This window comes from Prunus persica, chromosome G5 (genome assembly GCF_000346465.2).
Source record: "Prunus persica cultivar Lovell chromosome G5, Prunus_persica_NCBIv2, whole genome shotgun sequence".
NCBI lineage: Eukaryota > Viridiplantae > Streptophyta > Magnoliopsida > Rosales > Rosaceae > Prunus > Prunus persica.
Window position 1 is genome coordinate 17,244,860 of NC_034013.1, and position 16,949 is coordinate 17,261,808.

A 16,949-nucleotide genomic window follows, 5' to 3' on the forward strand; every position below is an offset into this window, starting at 1 on the left:
TATATATATATATATATATATATAGGAAAAGTTAATATAATCTAGTAGTATAGAAGTTGATATGGCATATTATTATTGACTAGATTGCAATTGTTACAAATTACTCGCTTGTTCATCGAGAATTTCTAGTTGCAAGAAGAAAAATTGGAGTTAAGAGACTATATCTGAGGTCCTGTGTTTATATCATTCCTTCTCCAATATCGCTCGTATTAAAAAAAAAATGTTACAAACCATTAAACTCTTTGATTACAAGGACCTTGATTTCATTGATAAAAAAGAATCAAACTCTTTTACAAAAAATAAAATAATAATAGTAATAATAAAAATGAGTCATTCTATAACGCCCTTATATGAGGCCATATATCTTAACCATTAGATCAAACTAACCAATTTAATTCAACGGTTAAGAGATGGAGCCTCATCTAAGGGCCTTATAGAATTCTACTAATAGTAATAATCCAGCCCACTTGTCAAAAGAAAAGAAGAGTCCAGCCCAAACATAATAAGTTGTCCTTAAAAGCGCCAGGCCCATTAAAGAACAATCACCGCACCCTCTTAAAGCGCGCTCTCTTTTTTTATCAATTTTTTTTTTTTTTCGCTTTTGACATAAGCGCGCTCTGTAGTCTCTCTCTCTCTCGCAGTCTCAGCGGACAATGGCGGGAAAGCAACTCGCCGGCGACAGTCTACCTGCGGATTTCGCCGGAATGTCGAAGAACCAGCTTTACACCATCATGTCTCAAATGAAGGCATTGCCTTTCCCTCTCGAATTTTTCTTTTTCAATTTTCCTTTCAAAATTTACTTGCCTTCCAAACACCTAAAGAAGACCTATGAGTAATGTTCGTGTTTGTTTTCTTTGTGTTGTTAAATACAGAATCTTATAGAGCAGAACCAGCAGCAAGCCAGGCAGATCCTCATTCAGAACCCGCTTCTGACCAAAGCTCTTTTCCAGGTTACTAATTTTTTCTTTAGGGTTTTAGGGTTGTTTTTTCCTCTTTCGATTTTCCCCTTTATGCATAGATATGTAAATTTGTAATGTCTTACTTTTTCTTTCATTCATATGGTTTTGTGTAGTTAGGTTTAGTTTGTGTCAATTTTGTTCTTTATTCCTTATTGCCTTCGTTGAGAAAATTTTGTGTGATTAGGATTCAAATGATATGAATAGCTTTGTTTCGAAGTTCCTTACAGTAATTGTTTCTTTGCTAAGTGCTAAGTTAGTGTACGATTTACGTTTCTGCTAAGTGCTAAGTTAGTGTATGATTTACGTTTCTGCTAAGTGCTGAACTTTTACCAAACGGCCTGTCTGAAATTTTTTACTGTCCATGTCAAGGGACTTACATCCATCACTTCAGGACCTTGAGTTTGTCTCATGATGTTGAGAGTTCATTGCTTAGTGGTCTCTAATCGGTTTCTTAATTTAAGTAGCTTTTGTCTGCGAACTATCCCTTTTACCTTCAGCTGCTTGTATTAATGCTGACTGTATTTCTGCAATTTGTATCCGTTCACCAGGCACAGATTATGCTTGGAATGGTGCGCCCACCTCAAGTGGTATGCTTTTGTCTTTGGAACCTTATCTTTTTTCTGTTTTTGTGTTTCTATTATATGCTAAACAGAGGTTGCCTGTAGATTCCCAGCATTCAGCCATCAGCATCACAGCATTCCCAGCAGTCTACACAACCAACTCAGCAATCAAACATTCAGTCTGCTTCCGTGTCGCTGGGTCAAGTTGGTTTGCAGGACCAAACAGGGCCATCTCAGATCCAAGCTCCTCCGAGAAAGCAATATCAAAACCAATCTGCAATGCCTAGCTCATCAGCTGCTGTTCCATCAATAAATCTTCAGTCTCAGCCTATGCCTTCACACCCTCTGCAGACCCCACAGCAGCCTAAGGGACATCTGAGTCATCAAATGACCCCGACATCGCTTCCACAGTCCTCTCAACTTCCAAATATACCCTCACATCCTCTTCATTCTTCTTCACAGCCACCTTCGCTTCATCAAACCCAAATGGCTACTGCTTCCGGCCAGTTGCAACAGTCATTACAGACATCAGGAGTTCTGCATATGCCAATGCAACCACCGTTGCCACCACAACCAAGACCACCTTCCATGCCTAACTTCCATCACCAGTATCCGCAACAAATGGGGCCAAACATGGGTTACCAACATGCTAATTCTCAACATCTTCCACAATCCATGTTTCATGTAAGATGAAGTGTATAGTTCACCAGTCATTATCAAATGTATCGCATATGATGGGATTGGGCTAATTGTCTTTTTCACTGATCTGCTCAGTCAGGTACAAAACCCCCTGCTAGTGCTGGGCCATCATTTCCCCAGGGACAGCCACCACTTCCAAGTCAACCACCACCTCAATCTTTGTATCAGGTAAATGTGTTTGGTTTATGTTTTTTCTTTCAATTTAAAAAATTGTATCTGCATAAACCTTGCAACTGTGTTCTTGATGTTTATATCATTAAAGAATAATGTTTGATCTAGTGAATGGGTTACATTCAATAATAGGAAAATACCATTTGCACCAAAAGATTGGCAAAGTTGGGCATGTTGTTAAGAGTCTTGTATCTAACAGTACTGTATTGAAGAAAAAAAGGGTCATCATTATTTTTATGGTTGGAGTTGCTTGGTTATAGGAAATGTTTCATTAGTTGCCAGAATAAAATTTTAGTTTGTGGGCATGGTCGGTCTTCATTTTTCCGCTTCGAGCTTTCATTGAGAGTCGTTTTTGTGTTTGGAATGTCAGTTTCTGGTGGGTTGGGGTTCGCCTTTAATGCTCTTCTAATTGGGGTTTCATGCCAGGTTTGGTGGATAATAATAATTGAGCTCACCTGATGATTTTCTATTTTAGGGTGGAGGTATGCATTTAGGTTCAGAGTTCAACAATCAAGCTGGATCTTCCATGCAAGTGGACAGAGGATCATGGATGTCTGGCCCTTCGGAGAGTTCAAGTTCAGGACCGCCACAATTGGTTCCTGGTCAAATGGGCCCTGGAAGCCAGTCGACTCGCCCCCCACCTGTAACATAGCTGCAACTTCTCATATTTGACTTCAGCTGGAGCTTTTATTTATAGCTTGAGTTTTCCTGTCACGCCATCTGACTTTTGTGCTCATTGTGCAGTTGACCCCTGATATGGAGAAGGCACTGCTTCAACAGGTCATGAGCCTCACACCAGATCAAATTAACCTCCTGCCTCCAGAGCAAAGGAATCAAGTGCTACAGCTACAGCAGATATTGCGCCAATAAACTTGTGTGAATTTTTGAAAATTTTCATACGGAAGTTGGACGGACAGCTTTAAACTTAATTTTTTTTTTTCTCAGAGATACGATGGGCTATTTAGTAATCGAAGTTATGTCACATAAATTTGTTACTTATCAATGAGTTTTTAATTGATTGTATGCGGAGGAAGTTGATGCAGAGTGTCTTGTAACGCGAAGGTGTTGTAATTGTATCTTTGGAAATATGCTGCCAATTACTTGGCGAAGTTTTCTTGTTAGAATATAAGACTTGAATTTCCTTCATCTACTCACCTACGTCCAATCCAGTACAAGTGTTGTTCATAGGATCTGATGGCACAATTTCTCGAAACAGAGCACTAATCTTTTTGTTCTAGTTGGCAAGAGCATTGCTTTGCTGCTTTTGCCTGATTTTCGTGTAATTACAATACCAGTCCAATCGTCAGAAAGTTACAATGTAAAGAATGAATGAATGAACTACTAGATGTAACCTTCTGGTGTTAAATCTACATCCACTGTAGTATACACATACAGAAACGAACAAATGTTAACAAGACTAAACCAATATCACCTAAATATGAAAACAATGGGTTGACTAACTACAATATGGGACGCCCTTCTATAAGGAAGAGAGAGAGCTTGGTGTTAGTGACATTGGATTAATGTTGTTGAGCAACAAAATACATTAGAATTGTACGTATGCTAAAAGCCAAGAACAAGTAGATGTGTGCACTCTCGAGTCTCAATTGATAACATCTTGTTTCAATGTTTACTCCGTTGCTGCCAACTCCATCCTCTTCGAAGAAAAACTCCATCGCATCCATGTCACGGTCCAAGTCTCACATAAACATTCGCATTTTTAGACAGAAGCCACAACGCAGCATGATTAGCATCACATGGCTAATTCTCATAAGCATATTTTGCTGTTGTCAACAATTCTTGCTCAAGATGCTTTTCAAAATGCACAACTATTTAATCTTCGTCTTCCCAATCAAAGCCTTCATCATCGTCACTACCATCTGAACCCATGCGTGAAGCTTCATCCTCACTCTGCAGATAAGAACCAAATATTTTACTCTCATTGATGCATAAATTCATAACAGGCTCTTATTTTTTCAACTGATCCTACATAAATAGTTAAGGAAAACAAAAAGCTGTCCTAGAGAAAAATTCGAACTCCAACCCAGGCCATCTAATCCCACAATTTGAGAGACAGGATGGTAAATAGATGACAATGAGAAACAGCATATCTCACTTGGACAAATTCAGAGGCACCATGAATCTGGTCGGGATCTCTTGAGCTCCAGGTACTCTCATCAGCTATATCTTCAGAAACACCCTGCTCAAAATAAACAAAACTATGGTCATACACATGAGCGAACACCCCCCATGCAAAAGCACAAAATCTACCCTTATATTGCACAAATAAATTTGCTTTAAATAATGTCAAAGACAAAACTAAGCAACATATAGGAGCATGCACATCACCACACTGGTATATTAAAAGATTCTTTTTTCTTTCAAAAGGGGGTAAAAAAAAAAGGTAATGTGACTATTAACTTACAATTTCTGAACTCATTTGCTCTATGGTCTTCTCCAATTCAGATATGTGCTGACTAAGAGCCTACATAAGATCAAGTATGAGGTGAAGGCCACATCACAGAGAGAAAAATATCAGTGGACATGTAATTCAACAGAAAAACTGGGATAGAAGAAAAGAAAAAGAGAAACCTCATGGCGTTGTATGGCCACTGAACGTTTTAATGCTTTTGCCTTAGTTAGAAGGTTCCTTGGCCTCAAGGTAATGGGTCGCTGATAATTCTTTCCACGATAGTAGATTAGAGCATATCCTTTGGGGACTCTTTCTATTGCCACAAGTATTCCACCACTCTCAAATTCCAATAACCTAGCTGTATCTTCAACAAAAGCAAGGGTCTTTTGCTTGCTTATTAATTTCACAAGTTCTCTGTGCTTCCAGTGCAGATGCATGTTTTCGACAACGCCATCAAAAACACCGCGTATGCCTGGTACAATATGAGATAAAGACCATCAGTGTTTCAGCTCAAAGTTCCATCTTCACCCAAAAATTTAAAAAAAAAAGATTACTCACCAAGAGGCAAGTATGCTTTCATTCTCAAACCAACCCTGCGAAACATAACCCGTTCCTCATCAGTGACTGTTTCCTGATCATAATCAGGACCTGCAGGAAGCATTGACGATTCTATCTTGGATAGGAGTTTCTCTGCTCTTAGCTTTTTGGCTTGGGCCTGTCAATGGATTCAGAATCTCAAACTCAGATATATTTGTGAATCTACATACATATTTTAAACAAAGATTAAGTTATATATCTAAAGAGTGTAAATGGTATATTTTGGAAAAGACAACGTATGTTGCAAAAAATGGCACCACCCTCGTACACTGGATCTGGATGTACACAACAGATAACACAAAGTCTAACTCCCAAGATTCAGAAAGTCTACCATATCGGGGAATACAAAAGAGAAATTTCAAAGACAAAATCAGCATATAGTGACATATGGACAGGGTTAAAAAGATTACATATAGGCATATATGACTTAAATACATATACAAGTTACAACATGCCTCTCCTTTTCTGAGATTAACAAGCCTTCTTAAGATTCAAAAATAATTATGTGAAACTTAATTCCGGAGCTACGGACAATAATGAAAGAGGCCCAAAGTCAATGGTGTACTTCAGAAGGAGTGGGAGTGTGAGACCCTTACAAGCTAAAAGAAGGATAGAGAAAATACTTACAACACCTAGTTTATGCTCAATTCGTTTCACAAGCCTGGCATTCTTGGCTTTTGAATCTTCTTCAATCATCTTTTCACGTTCTTCAGCCGATATTTCTCTTCCCCAACGGGCTTGGGCCTCATAAAACTCAGCCAAAGTTCCTGCAAGTGCCTGTCCTTCCTCTGCACCTGAAGAAGCTGCATCTATTGCTTTGATCCGCATTTTCTCTTCAACATCTTGAACCTGTTTCGTCAATTCCTGTCTTTCAGCCAGAGCAGCAGCTACACTTGTAGGGAGAAAGTCCTTTCCACGGTAAAAGACAATGTAATATTTGTTTCTGAGCAGTAAAACGCCACCTGTTAATGTCTGCAAAATAGAAGAAATTATAAACCAGTGCCCTTTCGTCTTTATTCTACACAGGTTCCAGAAAAAGATTGAAACCCCATAAATAAAATAAAATAAAATAAACCTTAAACCTATTTGACAAAGAAAGAAAGAGATTGTGAACTAAGATTTGCTAGAAAATGCAAGGGAAAAGTGCTTCACATCAATATCAAGTAATAACAAAAAAAAAGTGAAGAACAAGAGACAATGTAGGACGGACCTTCAGCTCTTCAGCCATCAATTTGTTGTTTGTATTCTGGATACCTCGTTTGACAGCAATCTTTGCCACAGAGCTTTTCTCCCAAAGTTTAATAATAGCAGATGCCAATCCTTGGTGGTTTCTATTTCTCCCTTCAAGAAGTTAAGCATGAAGTGTTATGTCAAATATTGACGTGGTAAACTAAAGAAAACTACACAGAAGGAGAATTTTACCAAGGGCAAAATGACAAGGAAGTGATTTAGCAAGTTTCCGTAAATTAGTCATCTCTGCATTAGTCAGCCGTGATCGCATCCCAGTAGGGAGAAGCCTGAAAGGTGTTTTGTAACCAGGAATTGTCTTGGGAAGTAAATCAGCATCAACAGGAAGTACTCCTGTACCCCACCACTCAACAAAACGCGGACCTAAATCATCCAATAGGCTGTTAAATTCAGCTTCCTCCTCCGTCATGTTCGGAAGATGTGCTGGGATTTTTACAGCTTTCTCATTATTATCTGGACCTGAAGTTGCATCATTGCCACTTCTTGTTGCCGAAGTTTCAGCTGAAGAAACATCTGGGATAAATAGAGCACCTCCTTCCCTATCAACAGTTTGGGATTTAGAAGGCCCTTTGTAGTTGCTCCCACGGTACACGACCATGACACTTCCCGATCTCCATAAAACTAACCCTCCTGTTCGACGCTGACCATCACTACAAGCAGTCAGTTACATTAAGAAAGTAAATTAAATAAACAACAGTAATAGAAAATGGTGCCAACAACTCCTTCCTGTTCATTTCTAAATTCAAGACAGGGTTCCAAGTTGTATTCAGCAAGAATTGCATCCAATGCACAATGTAGACACAAATGTAAAGAATGGATCATAACACCATGTAAACTGAAAATTCAAGAACTGAACAAACCTCAACAATCTCGTGGGCTGTCTTCATATCTAATGCTAGCACCTCATGGAACTTGAGCCTCACCAGCTCCTCCTTCCTCCACGTATCATGAATCTTCTCCAGCACGGCCTGCGTGATCCCGGCCTTAGGCACACTGATCCTTTCCCTAAGCACCATGCCCATTCTCCTCAACCGCTTCAGCTCCTCGTCCTCAATTGTCAATTCTGCCAATGACGGAGCTTTCACTCTCCTCTTCCTCAATCCTTTCACCTCCTCTTCTTCACTTATTTCGTCCTCCTTCTCCCATGGCAGTGCCACCTCATCATTGCTCTTCTGCTCGGCCAATACATAATCGGGCCGGACCCACTCGCGCTGTAACAAATCGCCGAGCTTCTCTTCTCCGCTTTCGGCCGGCTGCATTGAATCCTGACCGTCCAATCCAAGACCGTCGTCTTCTTCCTCATCGTCGGACCCTAACCCTAGGTTCCGCAACCTAAGCACGATTCTCTCAATCGCACTCTGGCCTTTGTTCTTATCAAAGTATCGAGTGGTGTTTGCTTTAACGGCTTGGTCACGGCCGTGCGATTCGTTTACCTTTTCGTTGACTTTTTGGCAGGGTAATTCGGCCGGAGAGTTTCGAGGGGGCCACGTGTTGAGCCAAGGAGCGGAGGGGGGTTTGGATTTGTGTGAGGGTTTGGCGTTCGGGTTTCCGCTGTGTTCGGTGGCTTTGAGAGAAGAGAAGGGTTTAAGGAGGCGAAATGACGGTTTTGAGGCTGAGAAGAGGAAGTTGAGAGAGGAGGATGAGTGAGAAGTGAGTGGGAGTGAGCTCCTCAGTGGCATTTCGGAAATTTTCGCGGTTGTGAAGGCCATTGTAGTGAGTAAGAAGTAGATTGAGCTTATTGTCTCTGCTGCTGATGGTGGTGTTCGATTTTCTCTAACATTCTCTGATTGCTCGGAACTGAGAAAATTGTGGAGAGAAGGGAGGTTGCAGAAGACTGTCCCTGTAGTTACAGTTGGGGGGAAGAAAGAAGATGATAAGATATTTCTGGGAAAATTTCGGATATGTTTCTTTCTATATATATACCTATGGAATTTGATTGGGAGGGCGCGTCTGTAATTTTATCGGTGGAGCACTCCTCGTGATTTACATTACATGGACAATTGATTTTGAGAGTTTCTTTTTCTTTTCTTTTTTCTTCTTTTTATTTTTTATTTTTTGAAGTAATGTTAAATACATCTCACTATATATATGCGTGTTAATAATTTTCATTAAAATTCCTTGGCAGAACAAAGAAAGTTAAAAAGCTCTTTATTTCATATATATATTAATATAAAAAAATACAATTATGCAGAAAAAGAAATGCTCTTTTTTTTATTTAAAAAAAGAGCTAATAAATGGCCAAGGCCTTGATTTGGTGCAGAAAAATTGATCAAGCATCCATGACAAGACATGACCCATATACAATTATGCAGCTTTATGGTGATGAACCTCAACTGTTAGGGCTCCATGTACATATACGTACTCCCTATCTGTAAAGGTCTTCGTGTTAATTAACTGGAGTTAATTTATATATACACACACACACACCCCAGAAATAACCATTTAGGTTAAAACTCAAAATTGAAAAGAGAGTGGCTCAGATTCCAGAAGATCTTCTGCTAAGAGAAGGAGATGAGTTAAAAATTTCCTGGCCAAGCTCCTTGATCTTGTTAAGAAGTAGTGTTTGCTCAGTCTCAAGTTGAACCATGTACTCTTCTTGTGTATCCTCCAGGGCTTCTAACTCACTCATTGCTGTTGACAGCCCTTCAAGATTGCCATCCTCAATTAGAGACTGAAACTTCATCATCATTTGTTTCATCTGACCAAACTCACAAGTGTCAGAAAGAAAGAAAAAAAAGCTGTTGGAAGTCGTTTCGTAAAAATTCTAAGAATCTAGCAATGGAAAACAAGTATTCTCACCTCACTAGAGATTTTGTGTGCTTTATTTATAGATGGTTCAGAATCTAAACTCGATCTTTTCTCCAACTCTGGGACTCTTCTTGTGACCTGAACATGGATCTCCCCCCTTTTCACACCCTGAAGGGGTATCCACTTGTCTGACATCTGGTTTGGAGGCAATCTCTGATATTCCACGACACAGTCACCTATACTTGACGTCGGTAGTAATGCATTGTGGTCTTTCACATGCAAGAGTAGGGGACTGCCATCATCAGGGAATTCCAGGGTCTGATTCCAGTGGGGATTTAGAGTTTTGTACATAACCTGCAAGGCAAGACATCAAGCATCTAGAAGAGACCTTTCCTTCTGTTCTTTTATTTTTCTTTTTGGGACCAATAGCAAAGTAATAAGAGATCACAAAGAACATAAAAAAGATCATCACTATGAATGTGATTGCTCAAACCTTTGTTCTTTTCTTCAAGTTCCCATATTGAACCCTCACATACGGATCACTTGTCCCTCTCAGATCAGCAGCAATAAGGTCTTTTGCTTCAATGAGAACAAGTTCAACCCAACCATTATTTGAACCCGCAGCCTGAACATGCCAAGAAGAGGAGCAAAGGAACAGAACCAAATTAAACAAGACACAGTATAGCAGAACAATCTAGCCACCAACACACTGATAATAGCAGTAACATTGATCCACACACATATGAATGAGCAAACAGACTGAAACATTATGTTCCCATACCCTTGATCCTTCAGAGCCTTCAACTCTGACTGCTTCTATTTGAAGCCTTAATTCTCCCGAATTTACTTTTTCCAGAGGGATCCAAACGTCCCTGATTGACCCCTCTACCAGTCCCTCTAAATTAACTCGTGCACTGCCGATGCTGTCGTCACCAAATGTGTCTTCATTGTAGCATTTTATCATTAGGTATTCACCATCTCCTATCTCATCAAATTCAAACTTCTGATTCCAGACGGGACTCAAAGCATGAGCAGTACTTGTTCTTTGGAGACTCTGAAAAGAAGGTTACCGTGCATATATAGTGTTTATAATGTTAATTTTTAATTCGCACATCCAAGGAAATTATGAAGGGAAGAGAAAAAACTACCTTTCCATATTGCAATTTAACATATGGATCGCACTTTCCAGATCTGTCTTTTGAAACAAGATCTTTTCCTTCCAAAACAGTTATGTTCACTTTCCTTCCAGTTCTTGGTAGAAAATTTGATGACCCAAAAAGTGATCTTCGTGAGCTAACAAGAGAGTTATCCACATGCGAACCATCAGAGAATTGCCATTCTTTTAGGACAAGCTTCACTGTCAACTATATGATGCATTGAGTAAAAACTTGTTAAAATTAAAGAAAAACAAGAGATATAGAAATCAGTCATAAAACTTTAAAAATGTTACCTCCCCTGAATTGACCCCCTCAAACGGAACAACCAATTCAACTTCTTTTCCGCAGAACTCAGCATGCTTCGCTATCACACCAGAGTCGGGTCCTATTGCCCAGAATATTGTTGAATCATCCTCACAATACTTTATCTGCTCACAGGAAGAACAATTCAACTTAGTTCACACTCAACAAGTTGTTGACTTCTGTGCGGAGAATATATACTGAGACTAAGGGCTAGTAAGGAAAAACACTTTTTATGCATCATTAGCTAGCTGTCATGTGTTTCTTGCATTGTCAATTGGAGTCATGGATAAGTTTAAGTCACTTCTCGAAAATGACAAGCATAATTAACATTTCAGCTTCTCAACCTAAACAATTCTATTGGAAATTTGGAATGGAAATTGTGCTACCTATCCCCTTTTGTGGTAATAAATTTAACCCTACTACAGGCTTAGGAAATACAGTACATGAACAACACTCAACAAAGGTTTTTAAGCACATTTTTCAGCTTTGCATGTCGCATGTATCAAACTGTAACTCAAAAAGTACTTGTCAAAAACCACCAAGAAACAAAGACTACATATCATTGTACTGACCATGACTATAATTTGAAAATAATTAAATTTTTGCATCTTAAGGATAGTACCTTAATTTCACAACTCGCCAGATAGTCATACTTCACATTGTTTGGCGTACACTCGTATAGATGGAATCGAAGATTTCCTGTTTCTTCATGTAACACCATGTTAAATTTCGAATTCCAATTAGGGTTTGAGCCCAAACTCACACGTGTTTTCCTAGTTAACTCTTCAAGTTCAACCTCCACAAATGTCTGCAGATCTTTATCAACAAACTGCTCTTCTGAACTTTTATCAAATTGCCTTCTGGATGGGCTTCCTCTCAAACCATTCCTAGAAAGTTTACTTGCTGAGATGACTGTCACATATATAATGCCTCCAACGGCCTTTTTCTTTAGATTTACAGCTGGCATAGTGTGACAACGGCGGCGAGGTTCAACCATCGTCTTAACTAAGGTGTCACTAAAAAGTTTAACCTGCAGAGAAAGCAATATATTATTTGTCAAATTATCAAGCTTTGCAAAAAAAATGTAGCTGATGCATGGTTTTGACCATCTAAGTTTTCAATAATATAAGGTCGTATGTTTATTTACAGCCAGACTAACGTATGAACATGATACAGTTTCTTAGAGACAAAAATACCATTGTGATGGTCCCGGTGATAGAATAATTATTAGACCAAAGATTATAGAAGAAGGAGCTTTCCATGACCATTTCATGGAATGAAGCTTTGTAGAGAGGGTTATCAAATTAGTACCAAAAAGTCTTGAATAATCTTTTTAAGGAGGCAAATTCTAGAGAATTAATTCAGCTGAACTTAAGTTAATGCAGTACAAATCAACTTTCATGCTTAGGAGTCAAACCAGCCAAGAAGAAACGCCAGGAAGCTCTGTAGCAGGCAGCGATTGGCTTCCACCACTTCCAAAGGCAACTCCTATCCTCACTTCAGGAACTGACAGAAATGTGTACAAAATTGCTTTCCCATTCAAAACCGGCATCAGGAGAAGCTGCAAAAGGCAATTTAGTGGATAAATAACTACCCGAAAAAGACAACTGAAACTGCTTCCTAAACAATCAGTGCCTTCATAAACAGTAGAATATTGTAGACTCGTAGAAATATGACATTACATTCACAGAATTCCCTTTAAATACGGTATTACAAAATACATAACAGGAAGACTGCACCCAATGATCTGTAGTTTACATATCAAAAATCTTGACGAAGAATAAATAATGCATGTCTGCCTGTCTATGTAACTAGTTTCATTTGATAGAATCCTTTCAAGCTGAACTGTATGAGAAAAATAGAAAAGGCGGCTACTTTACGTACATCACCCTTGATGTGGAGACTATTTATAACAATCCGTGCAGTCCCCATAAATGGCTTGGCAAGCTTTGCAAGCAACAAAATGCTCATATCATTTGTATCCCAGTCAAAACCCAAACGCATGATTCTCTGTCAAAATGAGCATAGACAACGTATACAAAGATGTCAGGAATTTAGTACTGATATATCAATATCCTTGCTTCAAGAATAAATATGAACCACTGAGCAGATGTAAAACAGTATAGTTCAAGACAAAACACTACATAAGAATCATGCTCAATAAAGTTTGATAAAGAAAATAGAAACCAAACCTGATCACCTGAAGTGGACCAACGAGTCCCATGGAGACCCAAGCTAGGCGGGGATGAACCTAATGAAAACTCCTGCAATTCAACTCTTTCCTACATGAAAAATGGTCATTCTTTAGTTACTCTTCAAATATAGCATATAGTACGGATGAATTCAAAGGTTCAAATTTTTATAAACAAACAAAGGAATAGATTACTTACTATAAGCCTTGATTTTCTGTGCTTCAACCGTTTCTGCACAAAAGAAACTTATACAATTAGCTTGATCCATTGACAAAATTTGTCTCTGTGCATGTTCAATGGACAAACTGAGACGTCCTATTAAAAGCACAAAAGGGCAACGATAATGACCAAAACTTCTTTCAGCATTATAAGCATTCAGTTACTGAATTCAAATGACATTTAGGAAAATATACAATCAAGGAGTATCTGAAATTTTCTGCTCTGCAAGAACATTCAGACATTGACTAGGCATAAGTGAAAATCTTAAAAACCATATTTAGCCTGACATAAAAATAAAAGGACAAGAATATTCTCACCTCAACAATGGATGAAAATCTTATTGAAAGCTTTGGGTTCATATAGTCAGGCCATGTCTCAATCAGTAGCCTATTCAGCCATTCGCAGTGCTCCAGTGGAGTAATGGGCTATATAAATCAAAAGGATCACAAAGAGAAAATTCAGCTTTGATAAGCTAAAATTTCATACAAGAAAAGGGAAAAAAATGAGAACAAATACGGCACCGAGGTGTTCAGTATGACTCTCTTCCATTTCTTGTTCAAGTCTTCAACCAGTATCCGACGCTGATAATTCCCATACTGCAGATAGAATAAGTGACAGCTTATGTTACATCCAAGTATGTTTCCAATAGTTATCATACTTATAAAAAGGACCATCTTCAATATAATCTCTTCAAAGTCCTAATTTCATCAGTTTGGAAAAACATTACATCTCAACATGAGGAAACAACTTTATTTGGACTGAATAAGGAAACAACTTCACGCATCTTTTTAGTAAAATTGAGGTGCAAAGTATTCAGACGTGAAACGCAACAGAACAGGAACAGTTGCCAAAACAAAACAGAATCGAAAATGATGGGCACTAATCAGTAATAAATGAAAATAAATCACAACCATTGTATAAAAATTTTAAATTCCATATCATTTATGAGCCAATGGAAATCTTGAAAAGGGATGATAAGATTCCCACCTCTACAGACGAACTGCCTTGAACTTAAAATTACAAGACTCTATTAGAAAACAAAAGGAACAGAGTCACAACACCAATTGACAGAGAACTATAATACAAACAATAAAGCCAGCCAGCAGGATTAAAACACTTCAAAACTCCAGACCATAAGTCACATTGACCTATCAATTCTTCCTTCCAGACTTACATAACCAACAAATATAAAACAGAAGAAGCAAATTAAACCTGTATAGTCGCCCACACAGCAACGGCAAGTGGAACCCAATTGGAGAAAGAGAAAACCCATCTCTCAATACCCCAAGCAAACAAAACCAGAGGTATCAAAAACGGAAGAAAAGGCTTCTCTTCCATCACATAGTTGAAGAACTCAACAGCATCCTCAACGCTCAAGCCTCTCACTTTTCTTCTACTCATTTGAGCAGGAATCCAGATATCTCAGACTTTACTTTCCTCTCTCTCTCTCTCTTCTCTCTCACTCTACATATATATAACAACTAGAACCAACCAAGTCTCATCCTTTATTAAGAAAAAGCACCGAAGACAATAAACCCACAAAGGGAAAATAAATTCTGATCAGTTTTCTTTTTTCTTTTTGCTAAGAAATTCCTGATCAGTTTTAGACTTGGTTTTATGAGAAAACGGATAAAGTTGAAGATTATATTCACTGTTTCAGATACTTTGCCAGTTGAAGAAGCTTAAACGGTGAAAGAGCTGAGAAAGAAATCTGAAGCAGTTGGCTTTGCCTTTCCATTTTTAGAGAGAGAAGAAAGAGCGGAAAAGTCAAGCCAGGGACACGGAGGAGAAAAAAGCCCAACCTTTTCTTTTTTGTTAAAAACTATGAAACGAGGCGTGAGCTAAATTGTCCGTATAACCGCAGCTTATAGAAACTTAAAAGCGCTTTTGGTCCCCGCTTTAGCGTTTATCTATGTGGGCCCCCACCAAGAACCCGTCTTTTACTCCTGTTGTGGCTCTCCGATTTGGCTGGGCGGGACCCACATTAAGAAAAATAGAAGAATCTACTTGGCTTGATTGGATTATGAGTCTGATGTTGGAGTGATCCAACGGTTGATAATCATCTGATAATGTGCTTATACCAATTCTTTTGATGCGCGAGTTTGGTTTGACCTGGTGGGATGTATAGGCACTGTACTCGTCAGAACTGGTTGGCAGCAGCTTGGGCATTATTGACGTTGAAGCTGGGCTAACTCCACTTACCACCCACTCGCTTTTTCCCACGCCACGTCTGCATTTATGTGGAACACCATTTGTTGTTTTCATACGTGGTAGCATTTGGGAGCAACCACATGATTTCCGTTGCGTTGTCATTTTCTCACTACGTATTTCTTCATGTAACTTATTAAAGAATGAGACAAATAGGAAAAATAGGGCGACGCAACGAAAGTAGGGAAGTATTTCTCTTACCACTTACATTTCTATGTGAAGCGATTGGATTGTGTATTACATGCGCAAATTATACTTTGTGTAAACTCACATATCTCCGGAATGAAATAAGAAGAAGGGAGAATACAACAAAGGTGTTGAAGTATTTATTTAACCATAGGTACTTCTCTGGGATGCGGTTCTCAAATTAGCAAATTAGCAAATTAGCGTTAGTGTAAACTCCTTGAGCCCCCGTCCGTTGACCGTACAGCCTGAAATCCATGGATCTAGATTTGGTGGGTGTGTGTCTCTTTACATGGGACACCAACTATCTTAAGTTTTCACTTTTACTAAGGGTTATTTCCAACTTCTAGGACCAAAGAGCATTCGAATCTGTGTTTGTGTAACCCCATTGACCAGCACAAACCATGGTCAACCAGTCATGCTTTTTTTCACATGATTATTATTCCCTCAGCTTAAATAAAATGGGAAAATATTTTTAAAAAATATTAGGGAAGTAAATTAATAATAAGTGAGTGTGGCAAAAAAATAATAATAAGCAAGTCAGACGAGATTGGCTATAAACCTCGACGTCTCAGACTAATCAAGTTGAGTTCGGGAATCGTAGAAAATATCTAATTTAATTTGATTCTTAAACATGGCTGTTTGGTGGTGCAAGAGACAAAGACAACTTGGCTACCTACCGCCTCCACACAAAGCAATAATTAAGTTAGCGTCAACCTTCAATTATATTCTGCATATATATGTGCTTAGTTAAATTAATTAAAGTGAATGTAATCCTCATTCTACATTCGAGTTTAAATTTCTCTTCTCATAATTTGAATTAAATTAAAATAGAATATTGCTTGTATCAAAAGAAATGAAACTTTATAGAAAACAAAATATTTTAAAAAATGAGGCGTATATCCATTACAATTGAGAATGAATATAAAAGAATATAAAGATGGCAATTGAATAAATTGCAAACATAATATACAAAATGATTATAAGTTGCAACAATCAAGAATATGCATATACCGCTTAAAAATGGCACATCATGTATTTTTTGAGAAATTTAGAATGATTACTCGTTGAAAGCGATGATAAGGATACATTTAAACATGTCAAAAGGGTGTTAGTTGGATTGGTAATGTGTGTGAATTTTCCCCCCCTCTTTCTTCTTAATTTTGGCAACAAAAAAAAAAGGAGATGTTTAAACCCATCCTTATTATCCTCACCTCCTTTGCAATAAAGTGACTTTATTTGTAATTTTATTTATTCTATGGGTCAAGACTAGATTAGAGAAAGTGATTGAT

General features: G+C 38.3%; 3 protein-coding genes across 3 annotated transcripts; 1 reads left to right on the forward strand and 2 right to left on the reverse strand.

The window, feature by feature from the left end:
- Nucleotides 589-3,509, forward strand: LOC18776167 (cleavage stimulating factor 64). Its single transcript, XM_007209163.2, has 7 exons — nucleotides 589-746; nucleotides 873-950; nucleotides 1,508-1,546; nucleotides 1,625-2,203; nucleotides 2,294-2,386; nucleotides 2,865-3,032; nucleotides 3,134-3,509. The coding sequence occupies exons 1-7, from the start codon at nucleotides 654-656 to the stop codon at nucleotides 3,257-3,259; spliced, it is 1,176 nt and encodes a 391-aa protein (XP_007209225.1). The 5' UTR covers nucleotides 589-653; the 3' UTR covers nucleotides 3,260-3,509.
- LOC18776096 (CRM-domain containing factor CFM3, chloroplastic/mitochondrial) lies at nucleotides 3,709-8,751 on the reverse strand. Its single transcript, XM_007211246.2, has 9 exons — nucleotides 7,508-8,751; nucleotides 6,822-7,287; nucleotides 6,610-6,740; nucleotides 6,027-6,371; nucleotides 5,361-5,517; nucleotides 4,982-5,274; nucleotides 4,815-4,874; nucleotides 4,506-4,589; nucleotides 3,709-4,300 (listed from the first exon to the last, which is right to left on the reverse strand). Exons 1-9 carry the CDS (start codon nucleotides 8,354-8,356, stop codon nucleotides 4,223-4,225), a joined length of 2,463 nt encoding a protein of 820 aa, XP_007211308.1. The 5' UTR covers nucleotides 8,357-8,751; the 3' UTR covers nucleotides 3,709-4,222.
- Nucleotides 8,838-15,087, reverse strand: LOC18778112 (synaptotagmin-4). The gene is made up of 14 exons (XM_007210836.2): nucleotides 14,479-15,087; nucleotides 13,788-13,862; nucleotides 13,584-13,691; nucleotides 13,246-13,278; nucleotides 13,048-13,137; nucleotides 12,740-12,865; nucleotides 12,273-12,416; nucleotides 11,478-11,885; nucleotides 10,846-10,980; nucleotides 10,544-10,759; nucleotides 10,177-10,449; nucleotides 9,889-10,020; nucleotides 9,447-9,749; nucleotides 8,838-9,345 (listed from the first exon to the last, which is right to left on the reverse strand). The coding sequence occupies exons 1-14, from the start codon at nucleotides 14,665-14,667 to the stop codon at nucleotides 9,124-9,126; spliced, it is 2,454 nt and encodes an 817-aa protein (XP_007210898.1). The 5' UTR covers nucleotides 14,668-15,087; the 3' UTR covers nucleotides 8,838-9,123.

What these genes read in the sequence shown, in the direction of transcription:
- LOC18778112 (XM_007210836.2), bottom strand. Translation starts at nt 14,667, where the DNA reads ATGAGTAGAAGAAAAGTGAGAGGCTTGAGCGTTGAGGATGCTGTTGAG. An exon ending in CTGGCGTTTCTTCTTGGCTG is followed by an intron (nt 11,886 to 12,272) that starts GTTTGACTCCTA and finishes CTTTCTCTGCAG; the next exon opens with GTTAAACTTTTTAGTGACAC. An exon ending in ACTTGAAGAAAAGAACAAAG is followed by an intron (nt 9,750 to 9,888) that starts GTTTGAGCAATC and finishes CTTGCCTTGCAG; the next exon opens with GTTATGTACAAAACTCTAAA.
- LOC18776167 (XM_007209163.2), top strand. Translation starts at nt 654, where the DNA reads ATGGCGGGAAAGCAACTCGCCGGCGACAGTCTACCTGCGGATTTCGCC. An exon ending in TGACCAAAGCTCTTTTCCAG is followed by an intron (nt 951 to 1,507) that starts GTTACTAATTTT and finishes TCCGTTCACCAG; the next exon opens with GCACAGATTATGCTTGGAAT. An exon ending in TTCCACAATCCATGTTTCAT is followed by an intron (nt 2,204 to 2,293) that starts GTAAGATGAAGT and finishes TGATCTGCTCAG; the next exon opens with TCAGGTACAAAACCCCCTGC.
- LOC18776096 (XM_007211246.2), bottom strand. Translation starts at nt 8,356, where the DNA reads ATGGCCTTCACAACCGCGAAAATTTCCGAAATGCCACTGAGGAGCTCA. An exon ending in TGATGGCTGAAGAGCTGAAG is followed by an intron (nt 6,372 to 6,609) that starts GTCCGTCCTACA and finishes TCTATTTTGCAG; the next exon opens with ACATTAACAGGTGGCGTTTT. An exon ending in GAAAGCATACTTGCCTCTTG is followed by an intron (nt 5,275 to 5,360) that starts GTGAGTAATCTT and finishes ATATTGTACCAG; the next exon opens with GCATACGCGGTGTTTTTGAT.